The sequence below is a fragment of the Leuciscus leuciscus genome (genome assembly GCF_965113295.1).
Source record: "Leuciscus leuciscus genome assembly, chromosome: 10".
NCBI lineage: Eukaryota > Metazoa > Chordata > Actinopteri > Cypriniformes > Leuciscidae > Leuciscus > Leuciscus leuciscus.
This window is the reverse complement of record NC_138734.1, coordinates 44,005,741-44,025,221: the sequence shown is the minus strand read 5'-3', so window position 1 is coordinate 44,025,221 and position 19,481 is coordinate 44,005,741. Positions and strand designations below refer to the sequence as shown.

General features: G+C 38.7%; 2 protein-coding genes across 4 annotated transcripts in view; one reads left to right on the top strand and one right to left on the bottom strand.

The window, feature by feature from the left end:
- The window catches only part of rpp25b (ribonuclease P/MRP subunit p25, b), a 96,848-nt gene extending 85,950 nt beyond the window's left edge, over positions 1 to 10,898 (bottom strand). The window contains exons 1-3 of one of the 3 annotated variants that reach the window (XR_014209299.1): positions 10,882 to 10,898; positions 6,408 to 7,814; positions 5,773 to 5,794 (exon numbers count right to left, since the gene is read on the bottom strand). Coding sequence is in view for 1 of the 3 variants with exons in the window: in XM_082182404.1 (XP_082038530.1) it covers positions 6,746 to 7,342 (597 nt within the window). In the remaining 2 variants the exon portion in view is untranslated. Of the gene's footprint in view, positions 1 to 5,772; positions 5,795 to 6,015; positions 7,815 to 10,881 lie in introns of those variants that run through there. The other 2 variants (XR_014209298.1, XM_082182404.1) reach the window with 2 other exon arrangements.
- Positions 1 to 19,481, top strand: part of LOC309507925 (uncharacterized protein) — a 267,629-nt gene that overhangs the window by 58,293 nt on the left and 189,855 nt on the right. The gene's annotated exons all lie outside the window — the stretch shown is intronic.

Here is a 19,481-nt window from a genome sequence, read left to right as displayed (position 1 = left end):
CAATCAATCATGGCTTTAGAATAGGCCTATAAAAGGCCAAAGGTCGAGTTAAAGGTTTTTCGGACTGTGTAATACTGTATTCACAAACACAAACACTTACAGTAAAAAAATGTATAGTTTGATTTCAATCTTGCTTTCATGTTTACAGTGAACTTTTCAACATCTCTGTGCCAATTATTTTCAATCTTTTACAGAATTGTACATATGAGCTCATGAAAGAAGAGCTTTTGGTTTTTGAATAACTGTGTATATGATCCAAAAATATAATGTTATGGCAAAGGTGTTTACAACTTAAGACAAATGTTTGCTTCTGAGATGTGTTTGTGATATTTTGAATGCAGTGCTTAATAAGAGATGTGAGGTATTTTGGATTTTGTGTGTGCAATTCTTAGATTTGTGTGTAAAGTTTGGGAAAAAAAGAGGCAAAGTTTTGAAAATGTGTGAAAGTGTTGAAAAAAACAGTAAAGCCAATGCCAATATAAGACACTTTAGCCAAATCAGTGTAAATGTAAATATTCACAGTGTGTTTGTGCTTTTTAAATAAGCATTGTGACCCAGGTTACACTTTATAACACTGTTCCTTCATTAATGAGTAACTACACAAGAACTAATGAGTAACGCACTATTAACACTCTAGTAACTACTATTAACTAACAACAAACTCTGATTAATGAATTAGTAAGTAATATCGCTCAGGTGAATGTGGAAGTTCACTATTAGATAATCAATAACTACAGTTTTTTCATTCCTCCCAGATGTACAGGTTCATAATTAATATTCATAATTCATAATGTATAAGGAACTATTAATAATTTGGATCAGTTTTCTAAAGAGAAAAACATGATAACTACCTTTGACTAAAGTCATTGTGCACTTTTGTGATTTTTGTAAGATTTTGAATAATAATTCCTTCCGATGGATTTGGAAACACTTGAGTCATTACTAATGTGTTACCGTACCTTTTATTATAAATGATGCACTATTCATGTTAATTATGAACCTGTATATAGTAGTTCTCAGTGAGTATAGTAGTTACAACTAGTAATGACTCAAGTGTTACTAAGATTTTTGTAAGATTTTGAATAATAATTTGGTAACACTTTAGAAAGTTACTAAAAAGTTAAGTTCACTTTAGAATACTGATCCAAATTACTAATAGAAGGATGTGCTAACACTTGATTCATTACTAATGGGTTACCATTACCTTATATTATACATTATAAATTATTAATATTAATTATGAACCTGTATATCTGGGAGGAATGAAAAACAGTAGTTATTGATTATCTAATAGTGAACTTCCACATTCACCTGAGCGATATTACTCACTAATTCATTAATCAGAGTTTGTTGTTAGTTAACAGTAGTTACTAGAGTGTTAATAGTGCGTTACTCGTTAGTTCCTGTGTAGTTACTCATTAATGAAGGAACAGTGTTATAAAGTGTAACCGTAACCTGTTTAAACAGCAACCGTGTGATTGAGGTCAGGGATTGACCCTCTTTTATCACATCTGCATTCCCGCGAGGCTTCCGGTCGATGTAGTGTTTACTATGCAGTGTGTGTGTATGTGTGTGTGTGTGTGTGTGTGAGATAAGACTCTCTCTGATAACGGCCTCCGTCTGTGAACCTCCAGAGTTTCTTCAGTTCACGTCGAGCTGTAGCTAAAGTCACCCGTGATCATCATTCAGTCAGCTGGAAAAACAGGATAATGACGTGCCAATCACGGAGAACTCGGGAAAACCACTGAACACTGACACAAACTAAAGCGTTTTAGAGGAAAGGTTCATGCAAAAATAAAATATCTGTTAGTTTCACTCACACAAACCCAAACATCGGCTTCAAAATCTCTTTCTTCATTGAGTTGCAAGAGCGAAGAGTGTTGGGCATCAATGATTGGTTTGTTTTTCAAAGGCCAATTCCTAAATAATTACATTTGGTTCGGATTCTGAATATATTTTAAAGGTCCCATTGCATGAAAATTTCACTTTATGAGGTTTTTTAACCTTAAAGGGATACTCCACTTTTTTTGGAAATAGGCTCATTTTACAGCTCCCCCAGAGTTAAACAGCTGAGTTTTACCGTTTTCGAATCCATTCAGCCGATCTCCGGGTCTGGCGGTACCATAGATCATTGAATCGGACAGGACCATTAGCTTATCATTACCATCAAGAAACTTTGCTGCCGTACCATGAGTGCAGCAGGCGTAATGATATGACGCAGCGCCTGAAAATAGGTCTAATAGGTTAGACAAACTTAGTCCCGGTCACGTTGGAAGTTACCGAGCTGGGGACTATTTTCAGGCGCTGCGTCATATCATTACGCCTGCTGGACTCATGGTACGGCAGCAAAGTTTCTTGATTATTACGCAGGAATGAGAGTATAGTTCCTAGCCATATCAGCCTAGAAAATCGCAACTTTACATTTTCCGTCGGTCTTAGTACACAATGTAACTACAGAAGAGTCAAGTTTTAAATAGGAAAAATATCGAAACTCTTTGGTCATTTTTTTGAGAGAGATGCTAATGGTCCTGTCCGATTCGATGATCTATGCTAAGCTATGCTAAAAGTGGTACCGCCAGACCCGGAGATCGGCTGAATGGATTCGAAAACGGTAAAACTCAACTGTTTAACTCTGGGGGAGCTGTAAAAGAGCCTATTTCCAAAAAAAGTGGAGTTTCCCTTTAATATGAGTTTCCCTAGCCTGCCTATGTTCCCCCAGTGGCTAGATGTTTTGATGGGTGTAAACCAAGCCCTGGGTATTTTTGTGAAAATGAAAGCTCAGACGGGCGAAACTAGAATCTTCCCCTTATGTCATCATAAGGGGAAAGGTCACCTCCCCTTTCTCTTCTGGCCCGCCCACGAGAAATTGAGCAGCGTGAGAGCGATATTGGTTTTTCCTCGAGAGACATCATGACTTGCAAAAGAGCGAATCATGGCAGTTGCTCATTGTTTGGATGTACAAATGAACACAAAAGTATGTTTTTAGTTCCTTCATCCGAGCCTCTGAAGAACCAGTGGTTTATGTGCTTTTCTGATGTGTAATTGTTCAAGTTCAGACAGATAATCTTTCTCTCAAAGTCGTTCAATGCTGTTTATGCATCAGTAAATCAAGCCAGTGACTAAACGATCAACTTCACGTCGTTTCTCTTAGTAGGATGAAAATAATCTTACTTAAACTGTGATTAATATACAGAAAGCGATCAAAGAACAATCCCTTTCCAATCGCCCAAGCTGTCAATCACACAGCGCGAGTTTATCTGGACACTTGCCAAAACTCGTTATGAAATCAATGACGCTGTTACACTGCACAACGAAGCTCTTACTGTACTTACCTCATGTTTGCATTGGTGAAATCATTAGTGAGAGTGCAGAAACTGCGTTGCAATGATAAGATCTTCATTCACGTGATCAACAGGCTGTCATCTGCTCAATGCTCATCACTGCAACCTTTTATGTGATGGGAATAGATCTAAATACTTAAAAAACTTCTCACGATTAGTTAATCCCGATAGCTGTAATAGTAAAGACGTATAATAGCTGTAATAGTAAAAGTTTTTGAGAGAGTTCCACATGTAATGCTAGATATTTCATATGCAAGCATGTCAGCCAATCACAGCAGTGGGCGTTTACACTGAAGTCTCACAGCCAATCACAGCAGTGGGTGTTTACACTGAAGTCTCACACAGACACGCCCCTTCAAACAGAGCGTTCAAATCAGAGGCTAAAATCAGGCTTGGAAATATGCCTTTTATTTCTAAATTATAACAACTTTTGATCTAAAAAACATACTAACATTATAAGGGCACCCCAGGAAACATTCTAAAATAATCCATGCAATGGGACCTTTAAACATAAACTCAGGACAAGACTAAATATCTTCAGTCATTTCACTTCTCCAGTAAATGTATCTTGATTTAAGAATGTTTAGATATTTTTGCTGGAAAACACTGAGGAAGAACACACACACACACACACACACACACACACACACACACACACACACACACACACACACACACACACACACACACACTAAAAACTTATTTCTGACATTCCCATTAAGTTGAAAACATTATTTCTGAATGTGAGAAATGTAGGCCTGCGTTTTTAAGCGCTTTAACCGTTTATTCTTGATTACACAAACGTTACTGGAACATTCCATTTTATCATAATGCAAACATCACCAGAACAGTCTGAACGTTCTCTGAACTAAATGTTACTTTGAACTACATAACTTTGAACTAATGTTCTATTAACATTGTTTGTTCATAACGTTGAGAGAACGTTCTGAGAAGTTCTGGACAGAAAACACACACAACGAGACCCAGACTGACATAAATGCACACGCTTCATTTTAATAAAAGATTCAAAGATTTGATTTCATGTCGACTTGGAAAAAAATAATATTCGCATTTTTAGACCACAAACCTCTGAAAGATGTTCAGCCTGTCAAGAAACGGGGTTTCTACTTCTTAAGATGGAAATTGCTTTTTTTTTTTCTCCAAAGGGAAACAGAATAAACATTCTGCCAGTGTAGACTCGATGTTTGCTTTTCCAGAAGATGATTTATCTCCCGTTCAGAGATGCAATCGAGCATTATGATGCTGACATTATGTAATCGAGTAAAAGAAGCCGGTTAGTTCTGTCTGCAGGTTTATGGTTTATCAGAGAGAAAGTCATTAAATCAACCGTCCCTCAAACAAATCCCCTCAAAAGACATTTATCAGGATCGCGACTCTATCGGAACGGAACGCTTTGTCCGGATGAACGCGCTTGAGGAGAGTTGCACACGCCGGCACTTTCTGTGCGGTGGAAAGGACAGAGAAAACACGAGGACAGAACGCTTTATTTACACATAAACTCGCACAAGATGTTGAAAATACACGTGATACGGTGAGTTTCATTTGATTTTGCTGAGGTGAGAAAGACAAAGAAATAATACAAAGAAGACAGAAAAACACTGGTATCTTAACAAGGTCTTTACTGGCTCTCTAATAAAACAACGCAGCATCACAAGCCATCATGAAGCCTCTGAAATCATCTCATCTGGGATGTTTGCATGGATTTGAGCTGGGAATTTGGTCTTGGGAAACCAGTAACACCAGTAGTTCATATGCATGATCCGACTGCCTTAAATTTGACCTGTTATACGTTTAAATTTACATTTATGCATTTGGCAGGCGCTTTTAGCCAAATATTTTATCCATATTTAAATGCATACTTAAATTAGATTATCGATATTGCATGCTCAAAACCAGGATTAAACTCAAGATTGTGACGTGCATATGCACTCTTAAAAATAAAGGTTTCAAAAGGGTTTTTCACAACAATGATGGTCTTGGGAAACCAGTAACACCAGTACTTTTATTCATATGCATGAAACAATGCAGTATCACAAGCCATTATGAAGCATCTGAAATCATCTCATCTGGGATGTTTGCATGGATTTGAGCTGGGAATTTGGTCTTGGGAAACCAGTAACACCAGAAGTTCATATGCATGATCCGACTGCCTTAAATTTGACCTGTTATACGTTTAAATTACATTTATGCATTTGGCAGGCGCTTTTAGCCAAATATTTTATCCACATTTTCAATGCATATGCATACTTAAATTAAATTCGAGATATTGCATGCTCAAAACCAGTGAAACTCATAAATCAAGATTGTGACGTGCATATGCACTCTTAAAAATGAAGATTTCAAAAGGGTTTTTGAAGCAATGCCTTAGAAGAACCATTGTGGTTCCCAAAAGAATAGTTCTTAAAAGAACCGCTTTTCTTAGTGTGAAGAACCTTCAGAATACATGCATGTTAAAGTTTCTACATCGATGCCAATGAACACGCTTTGTTTTTAAGAGTGTGTTGGTTATGAAGTCTTATAGTCGTGGTCGTTCCGTCAGTGAGAGTTGAATACACACATAACTCTCAGAGACACACTCTCTTCTGCTGGGTTTGATTTTGCTGAGGTGAGAAAGACACAGAAATAAGACAATGAAGACAGAAATACACTGGTATCTTAACAAGGTCTTTACTGGCTCTCTAATAAAACAACACAGCATCACAAGCCATCATGAAGCCTCGGGAATCCTCTCCATTTCACTTTGGTCTTTGGAAACCAGTAACACCAGAAGATCATATGCATGAACCGACTGCCGTAAATTTGACCTGTTATACGTTTAAATTACATTTATGCACTTGGCAGGCGCTTTTATCCAGATATTTTATCCATATTTCAATGCATATGCATACTTAAATTAAATTAGCGATATTGCATGCTCAAAACCAGGAGTGAAACTCAAGATTGTGACGTTCATTTGCACTCTGAAAAAAACATTTTTGGTTCTCCAAAGAACATTTCAGTGATCAGTTCTTCAAAAACACACACACTTTTCTTAGTGTGTAGAACCTTTCAGATTCCATGCATGTTAAAGGTTCTACATCGATGCCAATAAACACGCTTGATCTATAAGAGTGTGTGTTGGTTATGAAGGTCCACAGTCGTTCTCTGGTTCTGAGAGGGTTTAACACACACACGACTCTCAGAGACACACACTCTTGGTCAGCAGCTCCGTCTGATCTATAAGAGTGTGTGTTGGTTATGAAGTCTCACAATCGTTCTCTGGTTCTTAGAGAGTTTAACACACACACACACACACGACTCTTAGAGACACACACTCTTCACCAGCGGCTCCATCTGATCAGAGTGTGTTGGTTCTGAGAGAGTTTAACACACACACACGAGTCTCAGACACACACTCTCTTCACCAGCGGCTCCGTCAGAGACTCGGTCGAGTCCAGAGATCGTTTCTCCGGCGCATGGGAAGCTTCTCCCGCGTGTCTCGGGTCCCAGAGCGCCGGAGGCTGGTATCCCGGTTCCAGCGGGTCCAGCGGGTCTTTGGAGAGCAGGATTCTGATGGACGGGAGCGTCCGGTGGATGGTCATCTCCGAGTCTCCTTCCTCCTGACTCTCCCAGATCTCTCGTAAGCCCTTATACTGGAGTTTGGTGATCTGATGGAGACCAGCGATCTTCCTCTTCATGATCTCGGCACACGTGATGGTCTTGGTGACGGCCCGACCGGACCCGCTGAACACGACCTGTCTCAGTCCGGTCTGACCGTCCTGCATGCGTGTCATGGCGAATCCCATGAGATTACGGATTTTACTGCCTTCCTTCACTCTCATGTCCAGCACATCCGACGCCAGCCCGGGGAACGGACACACACTGTCCTCCTCGATCCGACACACCTTCTTAAAGCCGCCGGCGTGAGCCTGCTTGATCTGGGCGTTCGCATCCCGACCCGGATCGGATTGAGTGTTATCCCGACTGGCGCTCAGCTCCATCTCGATGACCTCAGGAGTGATGATGGACAATCATTCCTTCATCCTAAACGCTCACATTACATGTGATTCCCAGTCTTTTCCAATTAGTCCTGCAGGGGAATCGCTTGAAACACATCATGACTTATTCATGAGATAATGAACAGAAAGTTGTGGATGTTCTGCACAGCGAACAGGGCGGGATTTTCCCACCTGTCCCAGCATCCAACTTTCTCCTATAGATTCGAACTTCCGGAAATGAAGTGACAGAGAGGTTTTGGTTTTCGGATAGCGCACTTACTTCTTGTGGGACGATCCGGTTAATGATCCAGCTTTTCTCCGGTCTCTCCCGATGTCCTTTCCACCTCACGGATTCGGTCACTCCAGTGCTTCTTGCTCTCTTCCGTTGTCCTTTTCCGTTTCTCCTGTTCTCCCATGTGCTGGCAGGGCTGAATCTCTCCGCTTCTCAGCCGTCACTCGTGCTGCCTCGTAAATGCTGGAGGGGGGGATAAAAGAGAGAGAGAGAGAGAGAAGGAGAGAGGGAGAGAGAGGGAGGGAGGATCAGCCTTCTTAAAGCAACAGTGACCTCGTTAAATATTACTGTTAAATAAACTTCTTTTTACGGTGGGAAAACCTTTCTTTTGCTGAGAGAAGACGGCACTCTCTCCTCCGCTGATGTACAGACACAGTTCTCTTCAATCTTCAGTTCAGTTTCTGATCTAAATATTTATCTATATAGAAATTACCAACTTGATGGATCATGCTTATTTTATCAAAATTATTTGAATATTTAATAAGTTGATTAGCTATTCAATCTGTTCAATCTGCTGATGAATAAAAATGAAAAAAAAAATTCTAATTAAATGAAAAACTTGTATGAGTCTCTCTCTCTCTCTCTCTCTCTCTCTGTGGTCGAGGGCTCTGGGTTGCTGTACTGTAGGAGTTCACAATTGGCATGACAATTGTTTCAATGAATTGCCAAAGCATTTATAGTTTTTACAGTGAATCATCATACATGTACATATACATACATTAAAAAAGTTTGTGAACAACTGTGAACAATTTAGAATTCAGTGTGTGTGTGTGAGAGAGCCTGCGTGTGAATCTATGTGTGTGTGTGTGTGTGTGTGTGTGTGTGTGTGTGTGAGTGAGTGAGTGAGTGAGTGAGTGAGTGAGTGAGTGTGTGTGAGAGTGTGTGAGTGTGTGAGTAGTGAGTGTTAGTGTGAGTGTGAGTGGTGAGTGAGTGTGTGTGTGTGTGTGTGTGTGTGTGTGTGAGTGTGAGTGTGAGTGTGAGTGTGTGTGAGTGTGAGTGTGAGTGAGTGAGTGAGTGAGTGAGTGTGTGTGTGTGTGTGAGTGAGTGAGTGTGTGTGTGTGTGTGTGTGTGGTGTGTGTGTGTGTGTGAGTGTGAGTGTGTGTGAGTGTGAGTGTGAGTGAGTGAGTGAGTGTGTGTGTGTATATATTCCACCATGTTTTAATATAAAGCGTCACTCATTAAAGATGTTCCTGTATCTTTAAAAAAGCTCCAAAGCTCCTTTAGCTGATCCGTTTAAAGGACGTCCGGAGCAGAAACTGGAATAACGCTGACAATTAAACCACAGTTCTGGAACATGAAGCCACTTGGGCTTCGAAAGACGCATTTCCAGAAGGTGAATGAAAGTGTGAATGAAATTATCTGGAATCTAATTGAAAACATCCTTCACAGGGCGGATGAAAGTCAGTAAATGTGCTGCGATTGGCCTTTAGCCCTCGACATGCATTCGGCTATTACCATTTGCATAATGTGATGTTAATGGTCTTCATACAGGAGGAATCTTGGGACGGAATGAAATGTATAATGGACTTTTATCACCTGTGCACACATGAGTTATTTGGCAACATCTATGCTTTACGTCCCTTTTTATCCTTTCATTTAATCCGTTTTTAATTAACCCGTGATCTTAAACGAGCTTAACTTGATGTTTTTCCGTCTGTGTTTTTCCTTCTGCTGTGAAGCTCTTTGAATCAGTCACAGTAATGCATTTTGCATTGCGTTCATTTTTATCAGTTCTGGGAATTGAACCCGTGACTTTGCCGTTGCAAGCGCCAAAATTTACAGTTTCAATGCAAGAACGCTCATAAACACTGAAATATGCTTTTTAATTTTTTTTTTGCTGCAATCGGACGTTCAATATATATGCAATATATGCCTATTATTAAACTTTTAATATATCACTGGGCAATATTAATATAGTTTACATTTTGTGATGATATAAACAATCAACAAGTTGTGCCACAGTTCAATAAACAGCTAAATTAATTAATAATAAATAATTAGAACAAACAAGTATTCTGTTAAAGAATATAATAGGCTCCTATTATTATAGGCTATCTATTATTAGCTGTTGTTTGTTAAGGCAACTTAATATTACTGTTAATGATCAAATCTCTATCAAATAGGTTGTCAACACTCTCATTTGTTAAGTAACATGAACTAACAATAAGTAAATATTTTAATAGCCTAAACATTTATTAAAGTCAATAATTGTATCCCTTAAACTCATCTTTAATCACAAAAATTACATATTCAAACGTTTTTTCCTTGAAAAAATATTCTTCATGCTTTAAAATATCTTGAATGTAACTCGACACCCTTGCCTCATTAAGTATACGTGGTTTTATGAATATGCAAATGAGCCCCGCCTCCACTCACTCAGCTCAGAGATCCACTGGTTGACGATCACACGTTGATCTGATTGGTTACAAGGTAGTTTGTGACGTCAGAAACACCAGCGATTTCAAAGCGTGTTTTTGAGACTGTCTTTGGTTCACTGCAGTTTTAAGGAGGAAATACTCAGCAATGCTGTCGACTTATGAACTTACACATGGTTTGTCTTAACCCTCTGAGGTCTGAGCTGTTTTCTGGCCCTGGAGGTGTTCTGACATGCTCTGACATTTGTGCTTATTTCTGTTACTTGTGACATTTTCATGGCTAAAGTCTGATTACACTGTATTCAGCACAAACTCTGCTACAATAATATATCAGCAGCATGTATGTAAAAGTTTGTAGTTTTGAGATAATGACATTTATGTGTGGTTTGTGAAAATACAAAAAAAAAAAATTGTCACTGAAATAAGGCCATGAAACCCATACTGATTATTTCTTCACAAGACTTTTGAAAATTGTATCACGTAGCCTAGAATATTTGCTCCAAAACTATGTGAAAATCACCCTGACTGCTCATTCAGATAAGACAATATATTGATTTAAAATTTGTAAGACGTGTTTTGTGTAAGAAAGCTTTACGCGGGAGGCGTAAACACATCATTAATATGTATGGCTTTCACACCTGAGAAAGACAAAGACACTCCCCTAACTGCCCTATTAGGAGCGATCAGGCCCTGTCATTCAGAGCAACCTTGCACAAAGAATGAGGAGATTTAAAAAAGAATGGCTTTTAAATTGTTTGGATTTATTTACAACACAACACAATCCAAAAATACACAACAAATGACAAAAAAGCACATTGAAAACAATGATCCAAAGACAGAGACCTTTGTGCCATTCCTAAAAACATTGTACATACCTTTCATTTCCAATGTGTTTGATTTTCACTTTACCATGTTCATGTACAGAGACTCATGGGAATGTTGAAGTCAGCAGGACTCAATGGCATCTGGGCCTTGTAAAAAAAAAAATACATACTGATTTGAACATACTGATATCAAGAGAAACTATAGGGATGCATGATTTTGGTGATAGATTTGAGATTTTTCTGGTTAAAATTTCTTTTTGAAATTCACAGAATACACACACACACACACGTTTCCGACATTATATAATGAACAGGTTTGTTGTGCCTTGTAGGCATAGGCTACGCAGTGCTGCATAAAATAATAATAACAATAAATTAAATCTTCCAAAAGATTTCAGTAACAACTATGCTAGAGAAAAATGTATTGATTACAATATAAAAACATGAAGCCTATTGTTTGGTGCGTTTTGCTTTTCAAACGCACAGCGCGCTCCAAAATATGAAACATTCAAAAGCAGAGCGAGTACAGCCCGTTTAAACACTTCAAAGACTTTTGAAACTGCATTGATTTGGACTTAAAAACGATGGTGACCAATGAAGTCCATTGTTAGACGAAAAATCCAGAAATGTTTTCCTCAAAAAACATAATTTCTCTCCCACTGAGGAAAGAAAGACATGGATATCTTGGATGGCATTGGGGTGAGTAAATTATTAGGAAATTTTCATTTTGGGGTGAACTAATCCTATAACTTGCGAGATGTTTGATATTCCATCATGAAAGCAAAGTCAACAGTGTTTGGTTTCTTTTCTTCACTCATTCCATTTCTTTGTTATCTAATTGATGACGAGTCTATTCTTGGGCTATTGTTAGACGTCTATTAAATGTTCACTGACAGCCCAAATGTTCCTAGTTTTAGGCTAGACGTCTGGGCTGAGTTTGGACGGCTATTAGACGTCTTTTAAGCGCAGAATTGCTTGCTGGGTTTCCAGGAATTCCCCTCCTCGTGATTGTTTTAATGTTTGCTTAATACATGATAATAGCATATTTTCACACAAATAATGATCAATAATGCATAACAAGGCCTATCTGTTTCCATAAAAAATATAAAGCAATTAAAAATATTTGGCCAGTGGAAAAGATTGAGAAAAGCTTTCTCTGAAATGCATCTTATAATATATGATTTATTTATTCAAAAACAATAGGCTACTAAATGATTTTTAGTAATGTAATGTGACGCACATCTGTATCTCATATTTTCCAAATGTCTTGTACCGTTAAACATGGCATCACGTGAATGAATATGCATATGCATATGATATGCAGATGAGGATATGCATAGTAAAATGAGGCGTTGTAAGCTCCATATGTGGTAGTTTCTGGGAGGAGATGCATGTGAACACAATCTTCCGCTAACTGGGATTTATAAAGGGAATTTTGCGCAGGTTTTGGGCTTTCGGTGAGGATCCTACACACAGGTTTATAAATGAGACCCCTGATGTTTCAGGATCAATAATTACGGTTTCCTCTTCCCGTCCCCCTGTATTTCCCTGGGTCAGTGATCCGTGAGTTCTCCGGTTAGCTGTGTGTGTGTGTGTGCTGTCACTTAAGCGCTCGATCAGCAGAGACAGCAGAGGTTCTGCGGGCCGGTCCCACCGGAGGACAGATGAGCGAATGAGAGACGACAGATCATTCAGCCTGAACCAATGGACTGTCTGAACGAGAAACACACAATTCCCAAGAGGAACGGGGAGGATTTCTCAGGAAAAACACTTCCATTCAGTGTTTCGTACGACTCATAATGAGTGTTTGTGTCTCGCTTCCAGTAAAAATTAAAGACACCATGAAATCAAAATGGACCCTTCTTGGTGCCATATTTATTATAAATTATTTATCTGTGCAAATTCATGTTAATCTTGAATCAGAATATCTTCCTCTTGCAGCATCTCTTCTCTGATGATGTGGGCGGGGCAACCTGTCAATCACATGAGATCCACCAATAGCAAACCACAACCATCCAATCAATTCCCCACAGACTCAATCAAGCCCCGCCCACATTTGTTCTTGTTCCAGATATACGACACAATAGGGAAACTTCCGTTTCATGCCGACTTTTATATTATAAATCAATATATGCACCTTTCTTTGTAATATTTACATCTTTTACACATTTTCACATATTTTTATGTTTAATTGTCTTCATATTCAAATGGCATTGTCAAAATCTGATTCAATGTGATTTCTGCTGTTCACATCCAAAAAGTGAATCTGATCTGTGAACGCAGCCAAAGAAACTGAGACGAGCTTCTTTGAATTATTGTTCAAAAGTCAGATATTGCCCTCGAAAAACCTCATTAATGAACATGAAGGAATCAGACGGAACCAGGAACAGTCTGTCAGCCAATCAGCTGCGAGCAGCATCGACCTGTCACTCACAGGAGATCCACCAATAGCAAACCACAACCATCCAATCAATTCCCCATGTCAAGCAATCAAGCCCCGCCCACATTTGGTCTTGTTCCTGAAGTGTTTCACTCGGATATACGACACAATAGAGAAGAAAAGATGAGCATAATAAAAGAGATAAAAGAGAATAAAAGACGAGCGTAACTTGAATCATTCTTGAAACGCTCCTGTTGTGTTGAAGTCAGTCTGACCTCTATTAGAATTTCAACTGCTTGAAAAACTGGTTAAACTATATATTTCTTCTTGAAAATTTGTGAATATTTGCCTTTTGGAAAGACAGTACAAATTTTGGTTACACTTTATTTTATTAAAGTGTCAGTGTTACAGTGTAATTATATATTTAAGTACTGAGTAATATTGAGTAACTACATGTACTTACTATAGGGTTAGTGTAGGATTAGGATTTGGTTGAGGGTTAGTTGCATGTAATTATGCATAATTTACTGTTATTACTACGGTAAGTACATGTAACCTATGTAATAAGTGTTACCCAAATTTTGTTACAACTGTTGTATTGAGTGTCATATTGGTTTGTATGTAAATTGCCAAAAATCAACACTTTGAAAAACAGCGCAGAGTCAGATCAAACGCTATATGAAATACAAGGAAACTTATTAAATTTAAGACTTTAATTTGACCAGGTACTGAAGACTCGTCTTCTGAATCATCCGAGGAGAATTAAGTTTCTTTATCTAGTTGAGTTTCACAGTCAAAAAAGAATTGGTTCTCAAAGGAAGCGCTGAAAACTAACATGAGAAACATTTTTATTTATTTATTTTGTGTCTGTACAGTTAATATTGAACATAAAAACATATGTGTCAAATTGACCCCTAACACAATAGAAATTGACTTGAATTATTAGATTTATCACATATTTTATACTGACTGGCTAAAATAGAGTTTTTTTGTTTTTATTTAATTCTCAAGCGATTTTCATAGTGTTGAACAATTATGTGTAAATTTGATCCTCAACAACACAGACTATCATCTTTACCAGGCTGGACATCATTAACACACACACACACACACACACACACACACACACACACACACACACACACACACACACACACACACACACACACACACACACTTGTCTGGTTCACTATCTTTGTGGGGACTCTCCATAGACTTAATGGTTTTTATACTGTACAAACTGTATATTCTGTCCCCTTACACTAACCCTACCCCTAAACCTACCCATCACAGAAAACTTTCTGCATTTTTACATTTTCAAAAAAATATAATTTATTATGTTTATTAACCCATTCCCCCCATGGGGACCGCTGGCTGGTCCCCACAATGGAGGTGATCTCAGGTTTTACTATCCTTGTGGGGACATTTGGTTCCCACAATGTAATATAAATCAAACGCACTCTCTCACTCTCTCTCTCACACACACACACACACACACACACACACACACACACACACACACACACACACACACACACACACACACACACACACACACACACACACACACACACACACACACAGTTGTTGCAGTGCACACACACACACACACACACACACACACACACACACACACACACAGTTGTTGCAGTGCACACACACACACACAGTAAGTGGAGGCAGTTGTTGCAGTGCGCACACACACACACACACACACACACACAGTTGTTGCAGTGTCTCCTGCTGTGAGCTTCATGTTCACTGAAGAGTTTATCATATTTAAAAACAGATTTACACCCAAATGAGAAGCAAATTGTTTTGCTGAGATGAGAAGCAGAAACATGGAATAATTGTTCATCAGTAATTGTGCACAGTTTCTGCTGTCGCTCATGAGCTCGTGTGTGTGTGTGTGTGTGTGTGTGTGTGTGTGTGTGTGTGTGTGTGTGTGTGTGAGTGAGTGAGTGTGAGTGTGTGTGTGGTGAAATGATGGTTTGGCTGTTGGGGTGAAATTACCCTCATCACTCATGCACACACACACACACACACACACACACACACACACACACACACACACACACACACACACACACACACACACACACACACACACACACACACACACACACACACACATCTGCCTGTGGGGGAGAGAGAGAGACAGTCAGAGAGAGTAATGATACTATTTGTGTTAAAAAGACAAAATGAGAAAGTATGAATATATAATAGAGAGGGATGATAACAGTGAGAGCAGTAAATTGATAACACTGATGATAACATCATATAATGAAGAGCAGCGAGTGTTTTAGAACGACACTTTGATTTCAGGATCATTCGTCTTACAGTTTTCTTCAGAAGTTTAACCACTTTACCAATATTCCACGAATTATCATATATATACATCCACACCTGTTCACACACACTCACACACACTCGTGTGGCAAGACTCACTGTTACTGAACTGATTCACTGTTACTGAACTGATTCACTGTTATTGAACTGATTCACTGTTACTGAACTGATTCACTGTTATTGAACTGATTCACTGTTACTGAACTGATTCACTGTTATTGAACTGATTCACTGTTATTGAACTGATTTAGTGTTATTGAACTGATTCACTGTTATTGAACTGATTCACTGTTATTGAACCGATTCACTGTTATTGAACTGATTCACTGTTATTGAACTGATTCACTGTTATTGAACTGATTCACTGTTATTGAACTGATTCACTGTTATTGAACCGATTCACTGTTATTGAACTGATTCACTGTTATTGATCTGAACTGAATCAACATTGAACTGAATTGATCTGAACTTTGCAACATGAACACTGTTATTTTCCCGTTTACTGTAAAAACGTTCACCCCTGATTCAACTTAACATTGCAAGTTTTAAGTATATTAGATGGTCTGCACAAGCCATTTCAACAATTTTTCTTAAATATTCTATTTTTAAATCGTGCATAACTTTAAAAATGAAGTTGAAACTGGTTATTGTGATGAGTCAATGACTGATGTTGTCGTATCATCCCATTTTTTCCTGCATTCTGTGAAGCTGCTTTGACACAATCTGTATTGTATAGAGCTCTATAGAAATAAATGACTTGACAAGCTTCACATTTAAACCTGTAAACCTGTAAACAAGTGGAAATGATTTTCCGAGGCACGCGTCACAGAATCCTCAGATAACCAGGATTACTCCTTTAAGGAACGGCCTTAAGCAGCTCGTCTCTTTCTCCATTTCTCGGTCTAAACGTCTCCTCTAACCAGGAGAACGGTGAATCCCACATCCAGAGAATGACATTAATCCGTTTCTTTATCAAATGGCCATCAGGAGCAGAGGAGCGACAGTCGGCTTCAGGAACTCCGGGGCAAATCAACTCCCAGCCAGCTTTCCCAAACGCACCGGCCCCTGAAGCCCCGAGACACGTCTGATGAGGAAAACAGGAGAAGAGGAACGAGCAGGAGTGTAATTAACTTCCCATGACACCAGTGACACACACACATACACACACACACACACTCCATCCGGCCCGCAGCTCTACAATGCAGACACACACACACACACACACACACATCAGGACCGATTTTCACATCATGCAACATAACTCCTTCCCGTAACTCGAACCGGTGCAAACACCAAAGTCATGGGTTTGATTCCCAGGGAATGCATGAATGATCAAATATATATATTTAATGCACGCAATGCAAGTCACTTTGAATAAAAACATCAAATGCAAATGCAATTCACTCTCCTCAGATCAAACACGCATTGATTGGCTTGCTTAGTTGGGTTTAGAAGACTAATTATCAGTAATATTATCAGTTTCACTGCACCGACTCTATTGGATGAGAACAACATTTGAGTTCAATAATGACTCTGTTTTCTTCTGCTGTTTATTTGATTTGATTTCATATTTGAGGATTTTAGCAACACTGACACACTGTAAAAAAATGTCCACCCATTTCAACTTAAAAACGTTTAAGCATAATACTGTACACGTCATTTCACCTTAATAATATTATATTAAACCGATTTTAAGGTAAATCTCGTATGAATTATTTTGAGGAGTTAAATTAATGTAAAAATCATGAATTGCCATGACTTACTGATCATATAATGTTTTACAATGTTATTGAACTGAACTGTTATTCAAACTGTTAATGAACTGAATTGAATTAACATTGATCTGACCAGAACTCAATAACATTTAACAGTTTAAATATTAATTTTGCAGTTCTTCCAATATGAACTAGAAGTACATGACAAATATTGTTTCCAAGAAGAAAGAATCGATTCTGAACTGAAACGAGTCGTCAGTAATTCAGTCTCACTTCCTGCTGAACCTGCGTAACAATGTAACTAATTAGCATAATGCCAGCCTGTGGTGTTGATTGGCCGAGCAGCGTCTCGTAGCTCCGCCCTCAAACACTGTAGTGTATCTGAGACTGGAAGAGTTTGGTTCGTGTTGTTCGTGTCGAGAAGACGCTGTTTTCTGAGATTGATACGGTAAAACCCACGCCATCGTTACTGTTCGTATCACTGTGATCAAGAGCTGAGATTCAGATATGATAATGAGCGTTTGCTTTCTGACCAATCACAGCAGAGCAGCTCTCAGAGAGGCGGAGCTTAGAGAGACTGAAGCGTTTCAGACACTGAGAAAATGTGCATTTATGAGAGAATTAAAGTGTTTTCGACCTTTGATGAATATGAACATGTTGTTGGAGACACAAAAACAACATTAAGAGCCTTTAAAATTGCATAATAGGGCACTTAAAATACACATATATTGGTTATCGCTCCCAAAACTTTCCAGTGTGAGTGTGGCCGATTTAACTCTTAATTCCACCAGTTGCAGAAACAAGAAGAAAACACATTTGTTTGTACCTCAGTACATCTGATAATGATCATGTGAATGAGTTCCCCAGCGTTCGCTGCATTAAGAGAGCGGCTGTTATCGGCTTCTTTAAAGGCGAGCGGAGCCTGTGAACGTGGAGAGTTTAATTGAACAGCTCTTCAGTGTAAAAGTCATTAGCTGATAATGGCAGACGCACGCGGGCTTCAGGCCCGCTAATGGAATTTATTGCAGTATTTTGATCAATTAAATTAAAAATGGTTAGAGCTTTATGCAAAAAGGCAAATGGATAATTAATGATTCACCGTTAATCGAATGTTTAGTCAGGAAAGGATGTTAAAATATCACAAAAACACGCCGATCTGCATCCAGACGTTTTCTGAACATACTGGATAAAATCAAATCAATAATAAACAATTAGCCATTGGAGTGATCTATTAATGCACTGTGCTTTAGAATAAAAAAAAAATTAAACAAAGAAAAATTTTCAATTTTCACTCTCACAAATTTCAGAGAAAAGGCAAGTTTCAGACTCATTTTTCTTAATGTCATGATCATTTGTTAACAAACAAGTATTCATTACTTAAATGAGCTCATTGTTTCTGCCTTAAATTAGTGTTTAAATTAATACATTTTTCACTAATTGTGATTTTGTATATGTACATTTCTGAAATGCATAACTTAGTTCCCTCTGATAACAGATCTCTGTAAATTGTAACGTGGACTCATGCAGTTTCTGTAAAGCTGCTTTGAAACGACTTGTATTGTGAAAAGCGCTGTACAAATAAATGTTAAATGAATTGAAAGCAACACATTGAAATGAATGTGAAACTTTGATGCAGAACGACTATAATCTTTATTTTCGAGTGCAAGTGAATCTCCGCATCTGTTGACATGATGTCGATTAACACAGAGATGATTATAAAACGAACACATCTCAGATGCTCAGATGGAGTTTGACTGGGACTGAACCTGGAAACTGCAGCTGGAACTGATTGAATCTGAACGGGTTAATCTCTGGTGGTCGTTGTGTGTGTTAGTGAGATCTCTCCTCGCTCAGATCATTACAGCTTTACCGGCTCTAGAGATCCAGAGCAGAGAAACATCTACACCTCATGTAGAGTCCAACCATTCAGCATGAAGCCAGATGGCTAAAGACTCCACAGAGAGAGTGTGTGTTTGTGTGTGTGTGTGTGTGTGTGTGTGTGTGTGTACACTCCCTGCAGTGGCCATTCGTACTGGGTCACTAACTTCTTCGTCACACTCACAGAGACGCGAGGTCATCTAACACGGCATGCTGTGAGGGAAATGTCAAGTGTGTGTGTGTGAGTGTGTGTGTGTGTGTGTGTGTGTGTGTGTGTGTGTGTGTGTGTGTGTGTGAGTGAGTGTGTGTGAGTGTGTGAGATATAGAGA